This window comes from Salmo salar, chromosome 10 (assembly GCF_965601325.2).
Source record: "Salmo salar chromosome 10, fSalSal1, whole genome shotgun sequence".
NCBI classification, from domain to species: Eukaryota; Metazoa; Chordata; class Actinopteri; order Salmoniformes; family Salmonidae; genus Salmo; species Salmo salar.
In genome coordinates this window covers 105,342,809-105,370,806 of record NC_138300.1, presented here as the reverse complement: position 1 = coordinate 105,370,806, position 27,998 = coordinate 105,342,809, and the positions used below count along the sequence as shown (strand labels likewise).

General features: G+C 42.9%; 1 protein-coding gene across 2 annotated transcripts; it reads right to left on the bottom strand.

The window, feature by feature from the left end:
* Positions 1 to 14: 14 nt before the first annotated feature.
* LOC106561394 (protein mono-ADP-ribosyltransferase PARP12) lies at positions 15 to 27,998 on the bottom strand. Of its 2 annotated transcripts, none has more exons than XM_014125331.3 (12): positions 27,589 to 27,998; positions 16,714 to 16,849; positions 16,273 to 16,528; positions 16,060 to 16,188; positions 15,850 to 15,976; positions 15,540 to 15,708; positions 15,322 to 15,442; positions 15,121 to 15,217; positions 14,796 to 14,877; positions 14,061 to 14,191; positions 4,330 to 4,481; positions 15 to 4,232 (listed from the first exon to the last, which is right to left on the bottom strand). In XM_014125331.3, the coding sequence occupies exons 1-12, from the start codon at positions 27,903 to 27,905 to the stop codon at positions 3,976 to 3,978; spliced, it is 1,974 nt and encodes a 657-aa protein (XP_013980806.3). In that variant the 5' UTR covers positions 27,906 to 27,998; the 3' UTR covers positions 15 to 3,975. The 2 variants fall into 2 exon arrangements, with proteins under 2 accessions (XP_013980806.3, XP_082813443.1); XM_082957317.1 differs by lacking the exon at positions 27,589 to 27,998 and adding an exon at positions 26,614 to 26,809.

The following is a 27,998-nucleotide window of genomic DNA, read 5'->3' as shown; positions in this document are numbered from 1 at the left end:
AATGAGAAAGAAACTGAGCAAAGAGCAATTTTATTGCAGTGTACCAATTTAGATCGTTGTAAAGATAAATATTAAGTTGATAGTGTAAATAAGAAAAGAGCATAACAGGACTGTAACAAGAGGTATTGCAACAAGTAGTATTCAGTGCTCAGCTTAAGAAGTTATTTCACATTACTAGATGTTTAAGTTTGACACTGTACAAAATAAAAAAATATATCCACCTCAAGGAATAAGTTGTAGCTTTCACCTACCTAAGAGAGATAAAATGATGTCTCTGACATAAGAATTTCCATGTGTACATTAATATAGAAGACCCGATGACCATTAAATAAAAAGCTACCCGTGTTCTAGCGGTTACAGGGCCGTAGACCCTGGCACACATATACTGTGTGGGCATGGGTCAAATCTGACCCAGTGCCCTTCTGACTCACATCTCTCTCCTTCATTGCCATTGTTCCATCAACCAATAAAATATGTAAGTAGTGGGACTGCCACGCGCCTTAAAAAAATGAAATATATAAAAAGACCTCGATCCTCTGCAACCGTTGTGCCATGTCTTATGTTATGCATGACTTATTGAAAAGGAAAGTAAAACATCTTAGGGCTGGATCAATTCAAATCGCCAAAGTTCAGCGCTATAGCGCGATTTAAATGTAAAGGTAATTTCCGATTAAGCCGGCATATGCAGCATTTACTGTGAATGCAAATCAAATTTTATTGATCACATACACATGGTTAGCAGATGTTATTGCGAGTGTAGCGAAATGCTTGTGCTTCTAGGTTCGACAGTGCAGTAATATCTAACAATTACACAACTACCTAACACACACAAATCTAAGTAAAGGAATGGAATAAGAATATATACACATACAAATATATGGATGGGCGATGACCGAGCGGCATAGGCAAGATGCAATAGATGGTATAAAATACAGTATATACATATGAGTAATGCAAGATATGTAAACATTAAAGGGGCATTATTAATGACTAGTGATCCATTTATTAAAGAGGCCAATGATTTCAAGTCTGTATGTAGGCAGCAGCCTCTGTGTTAGTGATGGCTGTTTAACAGTCTGATGGCCCAGCTTTGATGCACCTGTACTGACCTCGCTTTCTGGATGGTAGCGGGGTGAACAGGCAGTGGCTCGGGTGGTTGTTGTCCTTGATGATCTTTTTGGCCTTCCTGTGACATCGGGTGCTGTAGGTGTCCTGGAGGGCAGGTAGTTTGCCCCCGGTGATGCGTTGTGCAGACCACACCACCCTCTGGAGAGCCTTGCGGGTGTGGGCGGTGCAGTTGCCGTACCAGGCGGTGCAGTTGCCGTACCAGGCGGTGATGCTCTCAAACAGGATGCTCTCAATTGTGCATCTGTAAAAGACTGTGAGGGTCTAAGGTGACAAGCCAAATTTTTCAGCCTCCTGAGGTTGAAGAGGCGCTGTTGCGCCTTCTTCACCACACTGTCTGTGTGGGTGGACCATTTCAGTTTGTCAGTGATAAGAATGCAGAGGAACTTAAAACACTGCTGTCCCGTTGATGTGGATAGGGGGGTGCTCCCTCTGCTGTTTCTTGAAATCCATGATCATCTACTTTGTTATGTTGATGTTGAGTGAGAGGTTGTTTTCCTGACACCACACTCCGAGTGCCCTCACCTCCTCCCTGTAGGCTGTCTCATTGTTGTTGGTAATCAAGCCCACTACTGTTGTGCCGTCTGTAAACTTGATGATTGAGTTGGAGGCGAGCATGGCCACGCAGTCATGGGTGAACAGGGAGTACAGGAGAGGGCTGAGCACGCACCCTTGTGGAGCCCCAGTGTTGAGGATCAGCGAAGTGGAGATGTTGTTTCCTACCTTCACCACCTAGGGGGCGGCCCATCAGGAAGTCCAGGACCCAATTGCACAGGGCGGGGTTGAGACCCAAGGCCTCAAGCTTAATGATGAGCTTGGAGGGTACTATGGTGTTGAATGCTGAGCTGTAGTCAATGAACAGCATTCTTACAAAGGTATTCCTCTTGTCCAGATGGGATAGGGCAGTGTGCAGTGTGATGGCGATTGCATCATCTGTGGACCTATTGGGGCGGTAAGCAAATTGAAGTGGGTCTAGGGTGACAGGTAGGGTGGAGGTGATATGATCCTTGACTAGTCTCTCAATGCACTTCATGATGACAGAAGTGAGTGCTACGGGACGATAGTCATTTAGTTAATTTATCTTTGCCTTCTTGGGTACAGGAACAATGGTGGCCATCTTGAAGCATGTGGGGACAGCAGACTGGAATGGGGAGAGATTGAATATGTCCGTAAACACATCAGCAAGCTGGTCTGCGCATGCTCTGAGGGCGCGGCTAGGGATGCCATCTGGGCCGGCAGCCTCGCGAGGGTTAACACGTTTAAATGTCTTTCTTACTCACGTCGGCCACGGAGAAGGAGAGGGGGGCCCGCAGTCCTTGGTAGCCACTTTGTCTCTATACCGACATTTTGCTTGTTTGATTACCTTGCGGAGTGAATAACTACACTGCCATATTCCCAGTCATCTTTTCATGGTTAACTGCGGTGGTTCACGCTTTTAGTTTTGCGCAAATGCCACCACATGGTGGCATTTCCACGGTTTCTGATTAGGGTAGGTTTTAATAGTCACAGTGGGTACAACATGCACTTCCTTATAAACTCACTCAACAAATAAATGTATATTATTCTGAGGCTGCACCGAACATTTCCCAGTCCACGTGATCAAAACAATCTTGAAGCGTGGATTCCTGAGTGGTCAGACCAGTGTTGAATAGTTCTCATCACGGGTACATCCTGTTTGAGTTTCTGCCTATAGGACGGGAGGAGCAAAATGGAGTCATGTTCAGATTTGCCGAAGGGAGGGCGGGGAGGGCCTTGTATGCGTCGAGGAAGTTAGAGCAGCAGTGATCCAGTGTATTGCCCGCACGAGTGCTACAATCAATATGCTGATAGAATTTAGGTAGCCTTGTTCTCATTTGCTTTGTTAAAATCCACAGCTACAATAAATGCAGCCTTAGGATATATGGTTTCCAGTTTGCATATAGTCCAGTGAAGTTCCTTGAGGGCCATTGTGGTATCAGCTTGAGGGAGGATATACACGGCTGTGACAATAACCGACGAGAATTCTCTTGGGAGATAAGATGGTCAGCATTTGATTGTGAGGAATTCTAGGTCAGGTGAACTAAAGGACTTGAGTTCCTGTATGTTGTTACGATTACATCATGAAACATACACCCCCGCCCTTCTTCCTTGAGAGATGTTTATTTCTGTCGGCACGACCCATAAAGTATCCCGGTGGCTGTACTGACTCCAACATATCCCGAGAGAGCCATGTGGAACAGTATGTTACAATCCATGATGTCTCTCTGGAAAGCAACCCTTGCCCTAATTTTGTCTACCTTGTTATCTAGAGACTGGACATTGGCGACCAATATACTCGGAAGCGGTGGATGGTGTGCAAGCCTCCAAAGTCTGACCAGGACGCCGCTCCGTCTACCTCTTCTGCGGCAATGTTATTTTGGGTCGGTCTCTGGGATCAGATCCATTGCCCTGGGTGGTGGTGCGAACAAAGGATCCGCTTCGGGAAAGTGGTATTCCTGGTCGTAATGTTGGTAAGTTGACGTCGCTCTGATATCCTATAGTTCTTCCCGGCTGTATGTAATAACACTTAAGATTTTCTGGGCTAACAATGTAAGAAATAATACATAAACAGATATGGACTAGAAGCGACTGTGAGAACATTGCCTTTAAATTTCAATCATGCTATAGCACTGAACTTTGGCGATACGAATTAAAAGAGCCCAGAATAATAACAAAAAAAACACCCCAAAACCTAGCCCCAATTCAATAAATCACTATCCCCATTTCAATGAATAACAGAAATACAGTAGGTAGAGCATGTGAGGACTGTTAGCAAGTCACAAAATATCAGTTGTCTTCAGTGGAAGACATTGGTATGGACCCCTGTGGATTTTAGGAGTACTCAATTAGGTACTCAGGATAAATCTGCTGTTTCTCAAACACAACAAAAATGGATGGGTTGTTTTCTGAGTCGACACAGCTGTCGTAGAGGACCTTGCTGGTGCTTTTCTGAGGTGGACGACGGTATGTATGACACCCATTGGTGAACTCTCCAACCAAGACCAGAACCACAAACATGATCTTCTTGCTACTGCTCTGAGATCTTATGTACGCGTTAGAGTATGAGGCATCTCTAGCAAAGTAGCTCCCTGAAAAATAAGAACGACAGCATGTTAGAGACAAATGTTTCAAAAGTCTAGCAGAAACATTTGCTTTTATGTGACTGATATAGCAATAGAGATTCACCTAGGCCATAAAGTGTTCCATTGACACCGCAGGTCCTCCAGTCAAAGTTCTGTTCACAGATGACATCTATGATAGAGGGATCTGTGCCGTGGAACAATTCTCTCTCATCAACCGGTTTCCCTCCATTCTTCTTCATCATCTGTTCCTTCTGCCTAACCACAAGCACACAAAACAATACATTAAAGGGATAGTTCAGCAATTTTACATATTAAGATATTTATTTCCTTACCTTGAACGCAATCTATGGACAAGGAGTGGCTGCAATCCATACATTTGGTTTTGTTAAAACTAGCCACTGCAAACACATGCTTATACAGTAAAACCTCAAAGATACGAACCTCAAAAGTTGCAGACTGACCGGTCAACAAACAGGAAATATCAAAACAGGGACATTAATTAAATTTAGCAAGTTTGAAATGTCATGCCTAAGTATTCTCTTAGCCCTTCACACTGGTTGGAATTGGCCTATATGGATAGGACAACATTTAAATGTGCCTTACAGAACAAATATGAAAAGCATATGTATAACCATGGTAGCGATTTAAAGACAACAGTTTGGAGTTGATGGGAAACTTATTAGACCAAAAGGTCAAAACACAACAGGGTGGCAGGTAGCCTCGAGGTTAGCGTGTTGGGCCAGTAACCAAAAGGTTGCCGATTTGATTATCGGAGCAAACAAAATAAAAATCTATAGCTGTGCCCTTGAGCAAGGCACTTAACCCTAATTTCTCCAGGGGCGCTGTACAATGGTGACCCTGCCCATGACCTCACTCCCTGCGGGTGTCTCAGGGGGAGTTTGGATATCTAAAAAGAAACACTTGTGTGTGTGTAACAGGACAAATAAGCACCCCCCCTTGTGCCCAAATTATTATTGACAGTTCACAAGACTGAAAACAAACACACAGGATTTTACATTTGGTGTACTTTTCGCTGAAAATACTCTGCATACATTCAGTAACATAATAATATTCCTGGGAAATGTGGGGTAAGTGCAACATAAGACAAAAAAATGACAACAGTTTGAGTGAGGACTAACTGCTGTCTCCAAGTGGCCCCACACACCCACACCTCTCCAAAGTGTGCACAGTTCCTAAGTCATTTCAATAAACTTTTATGTCTCAAAGAAGAGTCTTCAACCATAAGGTGTTTGAGCTCTCCTAGCTGTGGCGTTGAGGAACTGCGGCAACTAGTTTGTAGTTGTTTTCTTTGGAATTACAACCCTGCATCCCCGCCATTACACAATTACTGTTGTGAAGAAAATTGGCATTCTGTTCAGAACAATGCAGGGTATGACGTCTTGTCATCTTGTAACTGTACATCAAACATGGTGATCATAAATATTGACTGTATATGTCATCAGTTTAATGATTTGGAAATGTGAAGTGCACATTAATGGACTCACAGGTGTTTGGTTAGCTTGTATGACAAAGCCATATTTATTATAAATCCTCAATATCTCATCTTTCAAAATACAATTTACAGCATTTCCCCTCAATCAAATACAAAATGTACAAAAGTTGCCCAATTAGCAGGAGGGATGACGGCAACTTTTTGTCGCGCGAGGTGCTCAAGTTCAGAGTGGCTCTCAGTCAAAACCCGTACAACGCAGAGTATGAGCAGTGCCCAATTTGGCTGGAGCGCAGAGTTCCAGCCCCCTCGCCCGCTCCAATTTCATTCCAGAAGCACTCACTTCACGAGCTCAGGGCATGCCCGCCCCAGCATAGCCCCTTTCTTTAGCAACTGTCATGGAGTTTGCTAAATATTTTCATAAAGAAACTGATAAAACATTCAGGTGCAAAATCAAGGTGACTTACAAAGATGAGGACCAAGAGAGGGAGTGCAGTGATGTTGTGTCCACAACTAAAGAATCACTGTGGAATCTGAAAAGACATGCATTCCGAAAGCATGATGGTGTACTTACTACGTGCACATGCTAACAGAACAGAATGAAGTGAGTAGCTAGCTATGTGTGTCATTGTAGCAAAGTACTTAGAAACCAAAAAAATCATCTCTTAAAAGTTTTGTTTGTTTTCATTGATTTTGTCCCAATAGGCCTGCTGACATATTACCTCTCAAGGAGCTTTCCGTTTTGATAAGGTTATGTTGCCTAAAATTCTGTTGACCTAGCAACATCAAAAAAGCTATGCATCCCTGCCCAACATGGCAAGAGTAGCCCGAAGGGTGTTTAGCATCCCTAGTGGCTCTGCAAGAGTGGAGAGGGTATTCTCAAATCAAAGCAAATGTTATTGCTCACATACACATATTTAGCAGATGTTATTCTGGGTGTAGCGAAATGCTTCAGTTCCTAGCGCCAACAGTGCAGTACTGTCTAACAATTCAAATCTAAAAGTAAAATAATGAAATAAATATATAAATATTAGGACGAGCAATGTCGGAGTGGCATTAACTAAAATACAGTCGAATAGAATACAGTACAGTGCCTTGCGAAAGTATTCGGCCCCCTTGAACTTTGACCTTTTGCCACATTTCAGGCTTCAAACAAAGATATAAAACTGTAATTTTTTTGTGAAGAATCAACAACAAGTGGGACACGATCATGAAGTGGAACGAAATTTATTGGATATTTCAAAGTTTTTTAACAAATAAAAAACTGAAAAATTGGGCGTGCAAAATTATTCAGCCCCCTTAAGTTAATACTTTGTAGCGCCACCTTTTGCTGCGATTACAGCTGTAAGTCGTTTGGGGTATGTCTATCAGTTTTGCACATCGAGAGACTGAAATTTTTGCCCATTCCTCCTTGCAAAACAGCTCGAGCTCAGTGAGGTTGGATGGAGAGCGTTTGTGAACAGCAGTTTTCAGTTCTTTCCACAGATTCTCGATAGGGATTCAGGTCTGGACTTTGACTTGGCCATTCTAACACCTGGATATGTTTATTTGTGAACCATTCCATTGTAGATTTTGCTTTATGTTTTGGATCATTGTCTTGTTGGAAGACAAATCTCCGTCCCAGTCTCAGGTCTTTTGCAGACTCCATCAGGTTTTCTTCCAGAATGGTCCTGTATTTGGCTCCATCCATCTTCCCATCAATTTTAACCATCTTCCCTGCCCCTGTTGAAGAAAAGCAGGCCCAAACCATGATGCTGCCACCACCATGTTTGACAGTGGGGATGGTGTGTTCAGGGTGATGAGCTGTGTTGCTTTTACGCCAAACATAACATTTTGCATTGTTGCCAAAAAGTTCGATTTTGGTTTCATCTAACCAGAGCACCTTCTTCCACATGTTTGTGTCTCCCAGGTGGCTAGTGGCAAACTTTAAACAACACTTTTTATGGATATCTTTAAGAAATGGCTTTCTTCTTGCCACTCTTCCATAAAGGCCAGATTTGTGCAGTATACGACTGATTGTTGTCCTATGGACAGAGTCTCCCACCTCAGCTGTAGATCTCTGCAGTTCATCCAGAGTGATCATGGGCCTCTTGGCTGCATCTCTGATCAGTCTTCTCCTTGTATGAGCTGAAAGTTTAGAGGGATGGCCGGGTCTTCGTAGATTTGCAGTGGTCTGATACTCCTTCCATTTCAATATTATCGCTTGCACAGTGCTCCTTGGGATGTTTAAAGCTTGGGAAATCTTTTTGTATCCAAATCCGGCTTTAAACTTCTCCACAACAGTATCTCGGACCTGTCTGGTGTGTTCCTTGTTCTTCATGATGCTCTCTGCGCTTTAAACGGACCTCAGACTATCACAGAGCAGGTGCATTTATACGGAGACTTGATTACACACAGGTGGATTCTATTTATCATCATTAGTCATTTATGTCAACATTGGATCATTCAGAGATCCTCACTGAACTTCTGGAGAGAGTTTGCTGCACTGAAAGTAAAGGGGCTGAATAATTTTGCACGGCCAATTTTTCAGTTTTTTATTTGTTAAAAAAGTTTGAAATATCCAATACATTTCGTTCCACTTCATGATTGTGTCCCACTTGTTGTTGATTCTTCACAAAAAAATTACAGTTTTATATCTTTATGTTTGAAGCCTGAAATGTGGCAAAAGGTCGAAAAGTTCAAGGGGGCCGAATACTTTCGCAAGGCACTGTATATACAGTCGTGGCCAAAAGTTTTGAGAATGACACAAATATTAATTTTCACAAAGTCTGCTGCCTTAGTGTCTTTAGGTATTTTTGTCAGATGTTACTATGGAATACTGAAGTATAATTACAAGCATTTTATAAGTGTCAAAGGCTTTTATTGACAGTTACATGAAGTTGATGCAAAGAGTCAATATTTGCAGTGTTGACCCTTCTTTTTCAAGACCTCCGCAATCCGCCCTGGCATGCTGTCAATTAACTTCTGGGCCACATCATGACTGATGGCAGCCCATTCTTGCATAATCAATTCTTGGAGTTTGTCAGAATATGTGGGTTTTTGTTTCTCCACCCGCCTCTTGAGGATTGACCACAAGTTCTCAATGGGATTAAGGTCTGGGGAGTGTCCTGGCCATGGACCCAAAATATCAATGTTTTGTTCCCCGAGCCACTAAGTTATCACGTTTGCCTTATGGCAAGGTGCTCCATCATGCTGGAAAAGGCATTGTTCGTCACCAAACTGTTCCTGGATGGTTGGGAGAAGTTGCTCTCGGAGGATGTGTTGGTACCATTCTTTATTCATGGCTGTGTTCTTAGGCAAAATTTTGAGTGAGCCCACTCCCTTGGCTGAGAAGCAACCCCACACATGAATGGTCTCAGGATGTCTGCAAACTTCATGATTGAGTTGGAGGAGTGCGTGGCCATGCAGTCATGGGTGAACAGGGAGTACAGGAGTGGGCTGAGCACACACCATTGTGGGGCCCCAGTGTTGAGGATCAGCAAAGTGGAGGTGCTGTTTCCTACCTTCACCACCTGGGGGGCGGCCCGTCAGGAAGTCCAGGGCGGTGGTCAGACCCAGGGCCCCGAGCTTAATGATGAGCTTGGAGCGTACTATGGTGTTGAAGGTTGAGCTGAAGTCAATGAACAGCATTCTTACATCGGTATACTTCTTGTCCAGATGGGATAGGGCAGTGTGCAGTGCGATGGCATTGTCTGTGGATCTATTGGGGCGGTAAGCAAATTGAAGTGGGTCTAGGGTGTCAGGTAACGTGGAGGTGATATGATCCTTAACCTCTCTTGGGTAGGGGACAGTATTTTGACGTCCGGATGAAAAGCGTGCCCGTAGTAAACTGCCTGCTACTCAGGCCCAGAAGGTAGGATATGCATATTATTAGTAGATTTGGATAGAAAACTCTTTAGAAAACATGTTTCTAAAACTGTTAGAATGATGTGAGTATAACAGAACTCATATGGCAGGCAAAAACCTGAGAAAAAACCCAACCAGGAAGTGTGGAAATCTGAGGTTTGTAGTTTTTCAAGTAATTGCCTATCCAATATACAGTGTAAATTTGGTCAGATTGCACTTCCTAAGGCTTCCACTAGATGTCAACAGTCTTTAGAACGTTGTTCCAGGCTTCTATTGTAAAAGGGGAACGAATAAGAGCTGTTTGAACCAGTGGTCAGGCTGAAAGCCTTTCGTTAAGTCACGCACGCGGCCGTGACCACGAGCTCCGTTCCCTTTCATTTCTAAAGACAAAGGAATTGTCAAGGTTGGAATATTATTGAAGATTTATGATAAAAACATCCTAAAGATTGATTCTATACATCGTTTGACGTTTCTACAAACTGTAATGGAACTTTTTTGACTTTTTGTCTGGACTTAGTGCCTGCGCCTTGTGCATTTGGAATAGTGAACTAAACGCGAACAAAATGGAGGTATTTGGACATAAAGATTAACTTTATCGAACAAAACAAACATTTACTGTGGGAGTGCATTCCGATGAAGATCATCAAAGGTAAGTGAATATTTATAACACTATTTCTGACTTTTGTTGACTCCACAACATGGCGGGTATCTGTATGTCTTGTTTTGGTGGCTGAGCGCTGCACTCAGATTATTGCATGGTGTGCTTTCACCGCAAAGCTTTTTTTGAAATCTGACACAGCGGTTGCATTAAGGAGAAGTTTATCTATAATCCTGTGCATAACACTCGTATCTTTCATCAAAGTTTATGATGAGTATTTCTGTAAATTGATGTGGCTCTCTGCAAAATCACCGGCTGTTTTGTAGGCATAACATTACTGAACATAACGCGCCAATGTAATATAAACTTTATCGAACAAAACATACACGTATTGTGTAACATGAAGTCCTATGAGTGCCATCTGATGAAGATCATCAAAGGTTAGTGATTAATTTTATCTCTATTTCTGCTTTTTGTGACTGCTCTCTTTGGCTGGAAAATGGCTGTATGTTTTTTTGTGACTAGGCGCTGACCTAACATAATCGTATGGTATGCTTTCGCCGTAAAGCATTTTTGAAATCAGACACTGTGACTGGATTAACAAGAAGTTTATCTTTAAAATGGTGTATAATACTTGTATGTTTGAGGAATTGTAATTATGAGATTTCTGTTGTTTTGAATTTGGCGCCCTGCAATTTCACTGGCTGTTGTCGACGTGGGACACTAGCGTCCCACATATCCCAGAGAGGTTAACAAACTATAGTTTTGGCAAGTCTTTTAGGACAACTACTTTGTGCATGACAAGTAATTTTTCCAACAATTGTTTACAGACAGATTTTTTCACTGTATCACAATTCCAGTGGATCAGAAGTTCACATACACTAAGTTGACTGTGCCTTTAAACAGCTTGGAAAATTCCAGAAAATGATGTCATGGCTTTAGAAGCTTCTGATAGGCTAATTGACATCATTTGAGTCAATTGGAGGTGTACCTGTGAATGTATTTCAAGGTCTACCTTCAAACTCAGTGCCTCTTTGCTTGACATCATGGGAAAATCAAAAGGAATCAGCCAAGACCTCAGAAAAATAATTGTAGACCTCCACAAGTCTGGTTCAACCTTGGGAGCAATTTCCAAACGCCTGAAGGTACCACGTTCATCGGTACAAGCAGTAGTACGCAAGTATAAACACCATGGGACCACACAGCTGTCATACCACTCAGGAAGGAGATGCATTCTGTCTCCTAGAGATGAACTTACTTTGGTGCGAAGAGTGCAAATCAATCCCAGAACAACAGCAAAGGATCTTGTGAAGATGCTGGAGGAAATAGGTACAAAAGTATCTATATCCACATTAAAATGAGTCCTATATCGAAATAACCTGAACAACCTGCTCCAAATCCGCCATAAAACCATATGGCAGAGATCCATAAAACAGCCAGACTACTATGGATCTCAGACGATACGACAGGTTGAACAGGCTAGTAATAGGGGTTGCAACAATTTCGGCAGATAATTTTAGAAAGAGAGGGTCCAGATTGTCTAGCCCATCAGATTTGTAGGGATCCAGATTTTGCAGCTCTTTCAGAACATCAGCTATCTGGATTTGGGTGAAGGAGAAGCAGGGGGGGGGGGGGGGTCTTGGGAAAGTTGCTGCGGGGGGGTGCAGAGCTGTTAGCCAGGGTAGGGGTAGCCAGGTGGAAAGCATGGCCAGGTGGAAAGCATGGCCAGCCGTAGAGAAACTCTTACTGAAGTCCTCGATTATCGTAGATTTATCGGTGGTGACAGTATTTCCTTGCCTCAGTGCAGTGGGCAGTTGGGAGGTGGTGCTCTTATTTTCCATGGACTTCACGGTGTCCCAAAACTTTTTGGAATTAGTGCTACAGGTAGCAAATTTATCTTTGAAAAAGCTAGCCTTAGGAAAGCTAACTGACTGTGTGTATTGGTTCCTGACTTCCCTGAAAAGTTCCACATCGCAGGGACTGTTCAATGCTAATGCAGTACTTCACAGGATGCTTTTGTGCTGGTCAAGGGCAGTCAAGTCTGGAGTGAACCATTTTTTGAATGGGGCATGCTAATTTAAGATGGTGATGATAAGCACTTTTAAAGAATAACCAGGCATCCTCTACTAACGGGATGAGGTCAATATCCTTCCAGGATACCCGGGCCAGGTCGATTAGAAAGACCTGCTTGCTGAAGCGTTTTTGGGAACGTTTGACAGTGATGAGAGGTGGTAGGTTGACCGCGGACCCCTTACGGACGCAGCAATGAGGCAGTGATCGCTGAGATCCTGGTTGAAGACAGCAAAGGTGTATTTAGAGGGCAAGTTGGTCAGGATGATATCTATGAGGGTGCCCATGTTTACGGATTTAGGGTTGTACCTAGTAGGTTCCTTGGTAATTTGTGTGAGATTGAGGGCATCTAGTTTAGATTGTAAGACGGCCAGGGTGTTAAACATATCCCAGTTTAGGTCACCAAACAGTACGAACTCTGAAGATAGATGGGGGGCAATCAATTCACATATGGTGTCCAGGGCACAGCGAGAGACATTTCTGGAAAGGTGAAAGACATTTCTTGCCCTTCTTGATTATCTCTATCCATTACAGGGGATCTCTGCTGTTACTGACACTTCCTACGGCTCCCATGGGCTCTCAGAAGGCGGCAAAAAGCTGAATCGTGGCTTTGCAGGCTCTGGCTGAAAAAAAGTAGCGCGTTTGGATAGTGGCTGGTCACAGTACTGTGAGACTCAGGCGCGTGCCCGAGTCGACCCCATGCTTTGTTTTCTTTCGTCTGTTTACCTAAACGCAGAGTCCCGGTCGGAATATTATCGCTTTTTTACGAGAAAAATGCCATAAAAATTGATTTTAAACAGCGGTTGACATGCTTCGAAGTACGGTAATGGAATATTTAGAAATCTTTTGTCACGAATTGCGCCATGCTCGTGACCCTTATTTACACTTCGGATAGTGTCTTGAACGCACGAACAAAACGCCGCTGTTTGGATATAACTATGGATTATTTTGAACCAAACCAACATTTGTTATTGAAGTAGCAGTCCTGGGAGTGCATTCTGACGAAGAACACCAAAGGTAATCAAACTTTTCTAATAGTAAATCTGACTTTGGTCAGGGCTAAACTTGGTGGGTGTCTAAATAGCTAGCCGTGATGGCTGGGCTATCTACTCAGAATATTGCAAAATGTGCTTTCACCGAAAAGCTATTTTAAAATCGGACACCTCGATTGCACAAAGGAGTTCTGTATCTATAATTCTTAAAATAATTGTTATGTTTTTTGTGAACGTGGATTGTGTTACTCAATAAATTTGGTGTAAAATTATCTTGCAATCATTTGGGCATGACATTTTAAACATGCTAAACAGGGAGGATATACTTTTTTAGTACAAAAATGCAAATACTAATGTCTCCAGTTGCTAGTCAAAACCAAAGTGTAGATTGCAGTCACTCCTTGTCCGGGTATGTACTGAATTTGCATTGGGGACGATGTAAGGAAACAAATATCATTATGTAAATATGCTAATGTTGCATGTACCAAACCACTGCAAGATTCGATGCCAACTTACAATACAAAACTCTGCAAGCCAAGGTCACCGTAGTTACTGTTATACTACAGAAACCCATGTGGTCTCAAGAAGGCAGTGCCCCGATGCTAAGCTAGCTACAGTATGACTAGCTGCTATCCACTACCCACCCAGAAGAAAACCTGATGAAAGCAGCACAGATGTCAAAATGTTGGTATCTATTCAATTTATTGCACAGAACTCAGGACCTCTGCTTCACAAAAACACGTAACTGCCCCTCTGAAGCGTTCCAACTCATCACGCTATTGAAAAAGGCCTTCAACGGCACAAGGCTGAGGATTGAGTCTCAGTAGATCTACTAGACACCAGTTTTTCAACTGAATACAGCAGTCTACAAAACATACCACTGGAAGACCCTCCAGAGTGAGGGGTTCTGGATCCGTTTGATGCTGTGGATGGTGCTGCTGGCCATGGTATGTTTGAATAGCTTCTCCAACTTTTGGTACTCTTCTATCTGGCTTGAGAGTGGAACCAGCTGAAGGAAACCACAGATTACTTTATTGAGTGAGATGTCTCTATGGGAAATATTCCACACTAATATTAATATCACTAATATGGAAAATCTATATCGATATCAGTTGCAGTTTTTCAATCCGATATCGATATATAGCATTGCAACTGTGAATGTTACATTTTCTTTTCACTTTCACGGTTTTGTGAAGTCCAGAAAACGGCTTGCTAATTGCCCATTAGGCCAGGTGACAATGTTCTGGGGGCTTAACCTACCCAACCAGTTTGAATAAAATGGTAAGCCCATTGATGGCCCATCAGTTGGAAATTAAGTATGCTAAATTGAGAGGCAGAGAAAGGTTTTTGTGCCTGCAGGAACAGTCATGTATGCTATTTTACTTAATGGTGTAGGACAACATCAAGGATAAACCGATATCCCTTGCTCAATTCGATATCATATTGCATTATCGATATTGGTGCCTACCATTATAATAGTGTCAAAGCAAATCAAATGGTATATGTCAGGTGTCGAAAACCACAGTTTCAGACTACAGTGAAATGCCTGTGTGCTCACGTGTGTTTCATGTAAACTCAACTAAATTAAACAGTACAGTATCACTACATAGTACCTTGTAGTCTGTGGCGTCAGACAAGACTCCTTTGTCCCAATGTGGAGGGACAGTCACAGAGGAACTGGAGCTCTCAGACTCACTAACACAGAGACAAAAGAAGAAACAGGAAATTCAACAGGGAAATTCCAATAGATAAGGGTTGGCTTCTAGTTTGGCTGATTCAGACACAGATATCCAATAGGCCTTCCTGAATCCTCAGTACTATTTGGCCAACTACTTCATTTGGTTCTGGGGTAGGACGGGGAGATGTGAAATTTGGGTGAGTGGCATACTTCACATTACATTCATTACAGACATACATTACAACCATGAAGAACAATACCTCTTCAGCTTGGCATTCACATCTTCCTTAGAGAGAAAACGGGGCCTTCGACAAATTGCTTTTTTGGTTGTAAATATAATATTCTGCTGATGCATCTCTGAAACAGAAACAATATTTATGATAACATATTTTAACAGGTTGTTAGCCAATAAAGAGCTGATTAACTGCTGAATTACTATATATCAGTGACAAGGGGTATACCTTTGAGATTGAGAATGTACTTCTGACCTCCAGATTCAAATGGAATCTCGCTGTCAGAGTCTGTTTGGTAAGCATTCTCCAGGGTCTGGGAAATGACAGAGGCCACATTCCCCTCACCACCCTGCACAGAATAAGACCACAGTTTAGGTCAACTCAAAGAGGGTGGAGTAAAGTCACAATAAAAACCACACCCATGCATATTCAGCATTCAGACTGACCTCATGGCCATACTCTATCCACTGGCCACAGTCATCTCTCCAGTACCACAGCCACTCTGTTGTGAGGATGAAGTAAGGGGGTTTGGTGACGGATGAAATAGTGGACAGACGACGAACTGGAGGGCTTCCACATGTCATGGTGAGGAAGTTCACAGGCTTACTTCCACCACTGAGGGCAACACAGTTGAACAACAAAATAAGTTGTTTAAAAAAGGTAATATACTCTATCTAATAAAACACTAACATATCTTAAATCTGGTATGACAGGTAACAAAAATCCACACCAAACCTGATATGATGACAACAGTACCTTGTGTCATTTTGTGGGTTACAGTAGGCCTTCTCAATCTCCTCTACATTGTCCAGGTCTCTCCAAGTCACTCCATCTAAGATCTGCCATTTGTAAGGCAGATGGTAGTGGACACGGACACATGTGTCTGACAACACAACCACAGAAACATGTAAACACACTACTGTAAACAGAAATGTTGATAATAAAGTATGTTTAGGTTGATGTTACCTTTGAAGCTGCAGCGACTGCGGATGGAGAAGAGGCAGATTTCATTTCTGTCAGTCTCACTGGTGGAGCTGGAGGAGGGCTGTTGTTTCTCAGCTGGCTTCATGACTGGAGCAAGGGAGGGTGCTACAGCTAAACACAGGACAGACACGGTTACTAAAGCACTGTTTGCATGGATTCTCTGTATTCATGGATTCTACCTTGTCATTTCCTTACTAGCTGGATTTTCTTGGTGAGTGATGATGAATTTATTCTTGTAGATATTGTGGAGGATCTTGATGTTCTCTTGGCTGAATCCTCTGCTATTTAGAATCTTCATTGCAGGGGCATCGAACGTGTGGGCCCTCTTACATCCAGCACCAAACCTACAGTCACCCTGGAGGAAGTGCAGGCAGAGGTGGAGTTTTGTGCAGCTGCTTTTAAACTTGCAGATGCCATGCTCACCAACGCGCTTGTTGTAATGGGAGCAGATCTGGAAGGAGTTGAAAGGAGATGGTCAAACATCCAGAGCGCATACTACATGCAATTAACACCTGGCTTACTCTTTTTCCATATCAGTTGGTGCTGGAGCTACAGTATTACCCCAGTGCTAACCTATCCAATCTTTTTAGATAAACTGTACATTAATTGTTAAGGGTAATTTTGGGGGCCACCCACCTCAGGCATCAGGTAGGGGTCGTTCTGCAGCAGAAGTTGGAACAGCTCTGCCTCCTCCAGGTCATGGTGACCCACCTCACTTATAATAGCTGCGTTGTGTGGGGAATCTAGACGGTGGGCCTTTTTGCACTTGTTCCTAGAGTTTAAAGAGACATGCAAACAATGTTTGAGTACACAGACATAAGATGTGCAAATGAAACCAAGACAACAGAAGACAGGTTTGTCAGGTCAACAAATGCTGTAGGCTGCTCAGCAAAAATATGTTAGCTACTTTATCTATTCAATCAAATGTATTTATAAAGCCCTTTTTACATCAGCCGATGTCACGAAGTGCTATACAGACACCCAGCCTAAAACCCCAAACAGCAAGCAATGCAGATGTAGAAGCACGGTGGCTAGGAAAAACTCCCAAGAAAGGCAGGAACCTAGGAAGAAACCTAGAGAGGAACCAGGCTCTGAGGGGTGGCCAGTCCTCTTCTGGCTGTGCCAGGTAGAGATTATAAGAGTAAATAGCCAAGATGTTCATAGATGACTAGCAGGGTAAAATAATAATCACAGTGGTTGTAGAGTGTGCAACAGGTCAGCACCTCAGGAGTATTCACTAACAAGTCCAATCAAAGCTTGTCTGATACTCATTTTGCATGAGATATCCAATTAATGAGTTACAGAGCCAGTTACATCAGGGGTGTATTCATTACATCTTGCAATGGAAACAGTTTACCGCTTAAGAACCAAAAGAGGAGGCACCTACCTGAATTTGTAGGATAGAAACTCTCGTTTTTATTGCAAAACGTTCTGTTTGGAGTAAAAGATTTGTTGCAGAATGTTTTACCACAGAATCGGCATAATGAATATACCCCAGGTAGCTGACCTGTGTTTGTGGTCAAAGTGTGCATGGAAAGACCCGTTTCTGGGTTGAAAATTCCAGATAACTTTCCAGCAAACAAACAATTCTCGGAAGTTATCAATACATTCTTGTCACACATACACGCAGGGTGTGAAGCAGTGTACGTTGGGAAATTAACACGGTATTCAGACGGCATGAACGGGTTTGTATACCCAGCGTGATCGGGTTAAGTATTCGATGACACTTACCTGGGAACGAACAGCTTCCCACTGGGCACAGAAGTCAATTCATTGTCTATTCCACGTTGGTTTAATGTCATTTCATTGAAATGATGTGGAAACAATGTTGATTCAACCAGTGTGGGTTAACTCTAATTGCGCCTGTAAGTCGCTCTGGAAAAGAGCGTCAGCTAAAAATCGTTCATTTTATTGCACTTGACAGAACGCAAGATTTTAGCTGGTCCCATCAGAGAACATGGCACACATTAGCCCTATGCTAACTCACTAGGTGTAAGTGATTATATCCCTGAACAAATTCTTCATCAGCTTATCAAATATCTTAGACTTTATATCCACCAACCATTGGCATTTCTAAAAATTAAACCTACAAATTCAAGGTTTACTTTTGTTCGTTGGTCTATTTAATTGACGCATCCTTGACTAGGTTACTAGCTACTACTAACGTTTTCGCATATGACAAAACCCCACGTTTTTGTTTATCCATTTCACACACATCCATATGCTTAAGGAAAAAAATAAATGTATGTTTATCGTACATTGTAAAAAAAGAAAAAGACGTAGAGCCTTATGGATTTGTCAAATAGTAGTCATTTAGGCTATCATCATCACTTCTAGGTGGCACACACTGCTAAAGCTGTTGACTTGAAATTGATAGTGCACTTAAAACCATGGGTTCGTGACCCCCCTCATATTTATGCTGCAATTGTTTGTATCGGGGGGCTAGGCTCAGCCTGTTATATCTGGAGTATTTATCCGGTCTTATCCAGTGTCCTGTGTGAATTTAAGTTCTCTCCCTCTCTCTCTCCGAGGGCCTGAGCCCTAGGACCATGCCTCACGGAACCCAAACTAGCTGCGCGCGTGTGCCATCGTGCATAAATGTATTTTGTCCCCCCACACCAAACGCAATCACGACACGCAGTTTAAAATATCAAAACAAACTCTGAACCAATTACATTAATTTGGGGACAGGTCGAAAAGCATTAAACATTTATGGCAATTTAGCTAGCTAGCTTGCACTTGCTAGCTAATTTGTCCAATTTAGCTAGCTTGCAGTTGCTAGCTAATTTGTCCTGGGCTACTCCGACAATTAATCCACACATAAAACGGTCAACCGAGTCATTGCTAGTCATCTCTCCTCCTTCCAGGCTTTTTCTTCTCTTGACTTTATATTGCGATTGGCAACTTTCATAAATTAGGTGCATTACCGCCACTGACCTCGTTCGTCTTTCAGTCACTCACGTGGGTATAACCAATGAGGAGATGGCACGTGGGTACCTGCTTCTATAAACCAATGAGGAGATGGGAGAGGCAGGACTTGCAGCGCGATCTGCGTCACAAATAGAACTGACTTCTATTTCAGCCCTTGGCAACGCAGACACTCGTTGGCGCGCGCGAGCAGTGTGGGTGCAGTGATTGAATAACATACATTTCTACATTTATTTTGCAACGCGAGCGGTGTAGTCAGTGTGTCATGGACTACCTGGCCTGATGACTCCTTGCAGTCCCCAGTCCACCTGGTCGTGCTGCTGTGCCAATTTCAACTGTTCTGCCTGCGGCTATGGAACCCTGACCTGTTCACCGGACGTGCTACCTTGTAATGGACGTACTGTTTGACACTCTCTCTCTCTACCGCACCTGCTGTCTTTAACTCTGAATGATCGGCTATGAAAAGCCAACTGACATTTACTCCTGAGGTGCTGACCAGTTGCACCCTCTACAACCACTGTGATTATTATGATTATTATTATTAGACCCTGCTGGTCATCTATGAACGTTTGAACATCTTGGCCATGTACTGTTATAATCTCCACCCGGCACAGCCAGAAGAGTACTGGCCACTCCTCAGAGCCTGGTTCCTCTCTAGGTTTCTTCCTAGGTTCCTGCATTTCTAGGGAGTTTTTCCTAGCCACCGTGCTTCTACATCTGCATTACTTGCTGTTTGGGGTTTTAGGCTGGGTTTCTGTACAGCATTTTGTGACATCGGCTGATGTAAAAAGGGCTTTAAATACATTTGATTGAAAGCGTTTTTGATTGAAGAAAAAAATTATAATTCACTGCCGGTCCTTAGTGCTCGATCCAAAATGCATGTGACAAAGTGGATGATTATAATAATGATAGTTGCTTTGATGATCAGAACGTGCTGTTGGACTGAAGTATGTGTTGCGGCTACTTCCAAGCGTTGGAACACGTCCAACTAGGTCAACAATTTCAATTGGCTGATGCAGAACTTGTTCCAGGACATAATCATTGCCACCTGGTGAGGTTAGCATAGGGCTAACGTGTGCTTTGTTATCTGATGAGACCAGCTACAATTTAGCATTGTCAAGTGCAAGTAAAGCATTTTTATTTTGTATATTTTTTTTTTCTTTAATAACAAATCATTTTACCCCTTTTTCGTGATATATCCAATTGGTAGTTAGTCTTGTCCTATTGCTGTAACTACCGTACGGACTCGGAAGAGGCAAAGGTCGAGAGCCATGCGTCCCCCGAAACACAACCCTGCCAAGCAGCACTGCTTCTTGACACACTGATCGCTTAACCCGGAAGCCAGCCGCACCAATGTGTCGGAAGAAACACCGTACAACTAGCGACCATGTCAGTGTGCACGCGCCCAACCCGCCACAGGAGTCACTAGAGCGTGATGTGACAAGGACATTCCGGCCGGCCAAACCCTCCCCTAACCCGGATGACGTCAGGCCAATTGTGCTACACGTCATGGGTCTCCCGGTCGCGGCCAGCTGCGACACAGCCCGGGATCAAACCCGGATCTGTAGTGACGCCTCAAGCCACTGCGCCACTCGAGAGACCCATAAATCAACTATTTGAATTGGCTGATGCACATTTTGTGCTAGAGAAACTGTTTAAATCTAAATGGTTTCTTATGTTCGTAAGTATGGCCCCGGTGTATTTCTTGATTTCATTTCACTCAACAGTGATGCAGTTCTCAAAAATACACTTTTGGGGTATAATGTATTGAAAATGTAACTTTTTTCAGGCTCACCAGATGTCCACCTTCCCGGTACATTCAAGTCAAACGTATGTGTGTCGCACTCGTAGTTAAGTCAAAATCGGTCTTAACGGTGGTGCATGCATCGTATGATTTAAAGGTCCATATTTTAAAGACTTTTCCAGATAGACTTTATACTTGTCCAAAAGTCTTCCTACATTGTGTTGGTAGTCCAGTGAAGCCGCGGCAGCCCTGCTCAAAGACTTTCACCCTCTGTTGTTTCTGACAGGTTAGGCCTGTGTTGCTGACAGATTAGGCCTATGTATGTATGTATGTATGTATGTATGCATGCACACGCTAATCTAATGGGTCAGTTAATAATAACAGATGTGGGGTCAGTTTCCCGAAAGCAAAGTAATACTTTCTGCCAACAACCCAGCCGCAAGAGAGTAATAACTGTAAAATCAATGTTTGCAGGTCAATCACCTTTGCGTAAACTAACAAAATTCCTTTGCTGATCTAGGGTAGGAGTGGGCTAGACAAACAATTGTCAAAAGAGATAAAGTAATACTTTAGCTACAAAGATTTTGGGAAGCTCAACTGTGATTTATGTTGTTGATCACCTTTGTTTGTGATAATCTCTTAACCCAAATGATTGTGATAGATGCAAGATGTGTGTCCAAAATAAGGTTCACTTTCTTTATTAATTTCTATTAATTTGAGTAATACTTCTGAGTTCTGCACGATCTCGCACTCCACAGCAGATGTAAGTAAAACCTTTAAACAGGTTAACATTCGCAAAGCCAGATGGAATATCAGAACGTGTACGCAGAGCATGCGCTGATCAACTGCCAAATGTCTTCACTTACATTTTCAACCTATCCCTGACCCCTGTAATACCATCTTGTTTCAAGTGCCCAAGAATGCAAAGGTAACCTGACTAAATTACTATCGTCCCCCAACACATTATGGAGTACCACTCTCCATATTTTCAAGTATAGTGGTGGCTGCATCATGTTATGGGTATGCTTGTAATCGTTAAGGACTTGGGAGTTTTTCAGAATCTTTTTAAAAATGGAACGAAGCTAAGCAAAGGCAAAATCCTAGAGGAAAACCTGGTTCAGTCTACCTTCCACCAGATACTGAGAGATGAATTCAGCAGGACAATAACCTAAAACAAGGTCAAATGTACACTGGAGTTGCTTACCAAGAAGATGGTGAATGTTCCTGAGTGGCCCAGTTACTGTTTTGACTGAAATCTACTTGAAGAATCTATGGCAAGACCTGATATTGGTTGTCTAGCAATGATCAACAACCAATTTGACAGAGCTTGAAGAATTTGTGTGTATATATATATATATATATATACACATATACTGCTCAAAAAAATAAAGGGAACACTTAAACAACACAATGTAACTCCAAGTCAATCACACTTCTGTGAAATCAAACTGTCCACTTAGGAAGCAACACTGATTGACAATAAATTTCACATGCTGTTGTGCAAATGGAATAGACAACAGGTGGAAATTATACGCAATTAGCAAGACACCCCCAATAAAGGAGTGGTTCTGCAGGTGGTGACCACAGACCACTTCTCAGTTCCTATGCTTCTTGGCTGATGTTTTGGTCACTTTTGAATGCTGGCGGTGCTTTCACTCTAGTGGTAGCATGAGACGGAGTCTACAACCCACACAAGTGGCTCAGGTAGTGCAGCTCATCCAGGATGGCACATCAATGCGAGCTGTGGCAAGAAGGTTTGCTGTGTCTGTCAGCGTAGTGTCCAGAGCATGGAGGCGCTACCAGGAGACAGGCCAGTACATCAGGAGACGTGGAGGAGGCCGTAGGAGGGCAACAACCCAGCAGCAGGACCGCTACCTCCGCCTTTGTGCAAGGAGGAGCAGGAGGAGCACTGCCAGAGCCCTGCAAAATTACCTCCAGCAGGCCACAAATGTGCATGTGTCTGCTCAAACGGTCAGAAACAGACTCCATGAGGGTGGTATGAGGGCCCGACGTCCACAGGTGGGGGTTGTGCTTACAGCCCAACACCATGCAGGACATTTGGTATTTGCCAGAGAACACCAAGATTGGCAAATTCGCCACTGGCGCCCTGTGCTCTTCACAGATGAAAGCAGGTTCACACTGAGCACGTGACAGACGTGACAGAGTCTGGAGACGCCGTGGAGAACGTTCTGCTGCCTGCAACATCCTCCAGCATGACCGGTTTGGCGGTGGGTCAGTCATGGTGTGGGGTGGCATTTCTTTGGGGGGGCCGCACAGCCCTCCATGTGCTCGCCAGAGGTAGCCTGACTGCCATTAGGTACCGAGATGAGATCCTCAGACCCCTTGTGAGACCATATGCTGGTGCGGTTGGCCCTGGGTTCCTCCTAATGCAAGACAATGCTAGACCTCATGTGGCTGGAGTGTGTCAGCAGTTCCTGCAAGAGGAAGGCATTGATGCTATGGACTGGCCCGCCCGTTCCCCAGACCTGAATCCAATTGAGCACATCTGGGACATCATGTCTCGCTCCATCCACCAACGCCACGTTGCACCACAGACTGTCCAGGAGTTGGCGGATGCTTTAGTCCTGGTCTAGGAGGAGATCCCTCAGGAGACCATCCGTCACCTCATCTGGAGCATGCCCAGGCGTTGTAGGGAGGTCATACAGGCACGTGGAGGCCACACACACTACTGAGCCTCATTTTGACTTGTTTTAAGGACATTACATCAAAGTTGGATCAGCCTGTAGTGTGGTTTTCCACTTTAATTTTGGGTGTGACTCCAAATCCAGAACTCCATGGGTTGATAAATTGATATATATATATATATATACACACACACACACATTAAAAAAAGCGTAATAATAGTCGGCCGATTAATCGGTATTGGCTTTTTCGGGCCTCCAATAAATCGGTATCGGCGTTGAAAAATCATAAATCGGTCGACCTCTATTACAAAGTGTGCCATTTTTCAGATGTTGCCCTCCTGGAGTTAGACAGTAACAGCATCACTGCTATTAGCTTCCCGACATACATACATACATACATACATACATACATACATACAGTGGAATGCCGTTTGGGTCTTTGCGTGTCAAAAAAGGTACAGTAGCACTGTTAAAGCTGTACAAAAAACGTCTGCAAACACCGGCCACAATACCGCGTTGGTAATAAAACATTTGTTTGACCGCAACGTTTGGGGTAGCTAGCTTTAGCTTGGTACCTAGCTAGCACCAATACAACCAGCCTGAAAACAATGACCAGTAGAAAGTGCAGTCATTTTCATTATGCTACTTAACCATGTTGCCCAAAGCTAATGTTATAAGCAGCCAGCTAGCTTCATCTGGCTAGTGAGGCTCGACCGGAACGGGTTGTGTTGTGAAAATAGCCACAATAAGGATTTGGCACAATAGCTGAATAGTGTTATTTGACGTGCATCTTTTTTGACACACAAAGACCCAAACGGTGTTCCATAGAAATCCTGGTTGAGAATGAAATGACTGAAAACAGCAAGTAAGTGAAAGAAATAGGTTTTGATTATGTTTTACTGGTAATGAGACATACGTAAATGCCAACAAAATAACTTTTATGTGTGTGTGTGTGTAACCTTTATTTCACTAGGCAAGTCAGTTAAGAACAAATTCTTATTTACAAATGACATCCCGGACGACGCTGGGCAAATTGTGCGACGCCCCTTGGGACTCCCAATCACGGCCAGATGTGATACAGCCTGGATTCAAACCAGGGACTGTAGTGACGCCTCTTGCACTGAGATGCAGTGCCTTTGACCGCTGCGTCCGTGTGTGTGTTAACTATTTAACTGTTCTAGAATGCTTAAAAGGCCACTAAAATGTTAAATATCCATCATCTTTTTTTGCCAAGGAAAATATTGGATATCGGTATCGACCAAAAATGTCATATCGGTGCATCACTAGTTTTAACTGAGGGGAGAAGGGCTCTATCTAAAAACAATAAGTAGGAGATGCGCGAGTCGGCTTGATGAACATGACAAAAGTAGGAGAAGTCTTTTGTGACCGGGTGGAGGAAGCACCATGGATCAACACAACCCATTTGGGTCACGAGTGTAGAAAGAGCTTTTGCCATCCCGGAAGGAGTAAGTGTTCTGAGATCAGACCGGTCAAGTCTTGGTTCAATAACACAGTTAAGGTCCCCGCCAAAGATGAGGCGGTGGGTTTCAAGATTAGGGAGAGGCTAAAAGACGTCATAAATCTAGTGTCATCCCAGTTAGGGGCGTAAACAGTCACAAGTACTACAGGGGTTTGGAAGAGGGTGCCACTAACTATTGTATAACGTCCTCCAGGATCTGAAATGATCTGTGAGGGTGAAAACTGCACTTGTTTGTGAATTACTATTGCTGTTCCCCTGGCTTTGCCGTTAAAAATTTGAATGAAAAACCTGTCCAATCCATGCTTTACACAATCTAGTAATGGTCGTACAGTAGGTGCGTTTCTTGAAGAAATGCAATATCAGTATCCAGGCTTTTCAGATATGAAAATACTCTGGAGCGCTTCATTTTCTCCCCACAACCACGAATGATCCATGCACCAGTCTGACTGAAAGTCCTAAAGTACCATCCTGACTTGTTGTTGAACTAGACATTAATCCTTTTAAGAGAAGTCAAATTGAGAGAGGAGCAGCATGAGCAAAACATCTGAATAAGAAAATAAAATAAAAAAAAGCAGAGCACAAGAATCTTTGGATAATGCCAACGTACCCCCTAGACACACAAATAGCACAACAACCTTCAAAGAAAAAATACAAATCCTAAACTCGTCATTATGAACGAGACGAGCAGCAGAAATTATCTTACTCAGCATCAGTTGATTACCCTACATGTGCAGTGAGGTCAAACCAATCTTGGAAAAAAGTTACATAACGCCCTTGAAAAAAATAATAATTATATGTCAATAGGCAAGTGTACATTTTGGGTTTAGGTCACACTTTAAACAACGAGTATAACCTTCAGCTTCAGTTATTGAAAAATGTTAACAGTGATTTGTGGCATTTCAATGGCCATAAAATGTGTCCTCCACTAGGTGTCGCCACAGGGCTAAGTAAATAGATGTTTCAAATTAACCAGTAGGCTATAAAAAGGGTCAGCCCCTGTATCGGTAAATTGTTGAACGTCGTTAATAACAGGGAACAATTCAATAAGAGTATCCAAACGGACAATTAGCATTTTGGATATGTACAATTAAGCTGACGAACCGTGGGTCTAAACTTCAGCTAGTGCAACAATTAAACAAGAGTACAATTGGAAGAGAGGAGTGATAGTATTAGACTCCAATGTCGTAGTTGAGTCCAAGATAAAGGGAATGTAACTGAGGACCGTCAGTGACCAACCTCAACAATCATGGCCGACGTAAATCACGGTAGTTCAGTGTCCATAAAAATAAACAGCAATATTTGTTTCAAAATTGTATACATCAAGTAGACCAATGAAAAATGTATATACACACAAATATTGGTGGACAGGATCGGTGTCTAACTAGCTAGTAACATTGGTATCCAAAATGACCTAAAGGCTGTCAAATCTGCAATGGAGATTGCCATTAGTGCAAATTCAAAGCCTTAGTAAAATGAAAAAAAAATCTAAATGTTGCGCTTTTACCAGCGATTGTCTTTAATTAAGACACTAAAACAAGATCAAATGGAAGTTTAAAGAGCAGTGAGAAAGTATAGTATGTAATTGTCAACAACAGAAATGAGTTATGTGCTGCTTCAAACATACCTACTGTAGCCAGCAAGCTTTAGCATAGGATTGTTTCACGAGAAATGGACCGATAGATGGCCATAGATGTATGTAGCCTAGTGTCCACACCGGCACTAGAAAGGACGATACTCACATAATACAGACGGGTGAGAAATCGTCCCAATTCAGGCATTTAATGTATTTCAGGCATTCAATGTATGCGCTGTCGGTAGAAGGACTCAGCTGCCTTATTACCAAAGTGGTATTGTAATCACATCATTCGTGTCCAGTGTATGCATAGTTGCCGACTTTTTTTCTACAGCTTTTACAATGCTACTGATCGTAGTGGTGGCGCTTGGATTGCACGCACAAATTCAACACACACACACACACACACACACACACACGCACACACAAGATTCTATAATAGAATTGTGTTATTTGACGTGTCAAACGACCCTGGGTTTATAAGCGCGGATACCGACTCTGCCGCTCGAGCAAGCTTTTGAGGCAGTCGATAGCGCGCTGTTTCATTGCATTATCTAACGCGCCAAATAGTGTTATTTGACGTGTAACTTGTCTTTTTTGACACCCAAAGACCCAAACGGCGTTTAATCGTCAAGTACCCAAGCTGGGTGACCTGCTTAAATTAGCTAACTTGCTAGCTACTGTACTTCGACACAAATGAGAGTACACCTCACTGACTATTTTACTCGCCCTACTAGAACCCCTAGCAAACCTGGTGGCTGTTTTCATGTTATCTAAAGCTTTGGTGACAAACTGTGTTACTGGCAACAATTTAACAACGCTTTTTTGCTCATATTCAACCAGTGTTGCGCCTTCGTAAATGAATCAGTTATTCTGCGCCCTGGCACACTCATACGAGAGTGCTCTGAATTCGGAGTAGATAGCCAGAGTGAATTTACGAACGCATCTTAATTAAAATAGGCACTACAAATGTAGCTAAATTACGGTGCCTGTTGCTACACCGAAATTATCAACATACTGGACTCATAACTAAGTTGTATTTACAGATGCTATGAAACATCTGCAGACCCACTGTATATAGCCTATGCGATAAGAAACTTGATAGCCTACATATAATAGTCTAAAAGAGCATGGCACTTACCCGTACTTGCAGTTACCGCATACAAAGTGGCTGCATATGTGTAAATTGTCGCACTGATGACACTCTTTATGAGAGGTTTGACAGACTCGTAGTGAAGTCTTAGCAACAATAACACTGTCCTGGCTCATAACACGACCTGAAGCCTTTTCTTTGCCTTCACTGATGGCATATTTTCCGCTGTCACGAAGTATTCCAAGTAGGACCTCATCTGCACAAGTGAACTTTTGACCAACGATCTGGTCAAGCTGCTTGAAGTCCAAACATCCTTGATTTCCACAGATAATTTTTGTAACATATTGAGACACTACAGACGACATCGTGTTTTAGTAGGCACCTGGTATCTTTATGCTCATCACCTCACCCTAAATGTGTATGTCGTCAGTTCCACTTCTGGAGAAACGAAACTGACA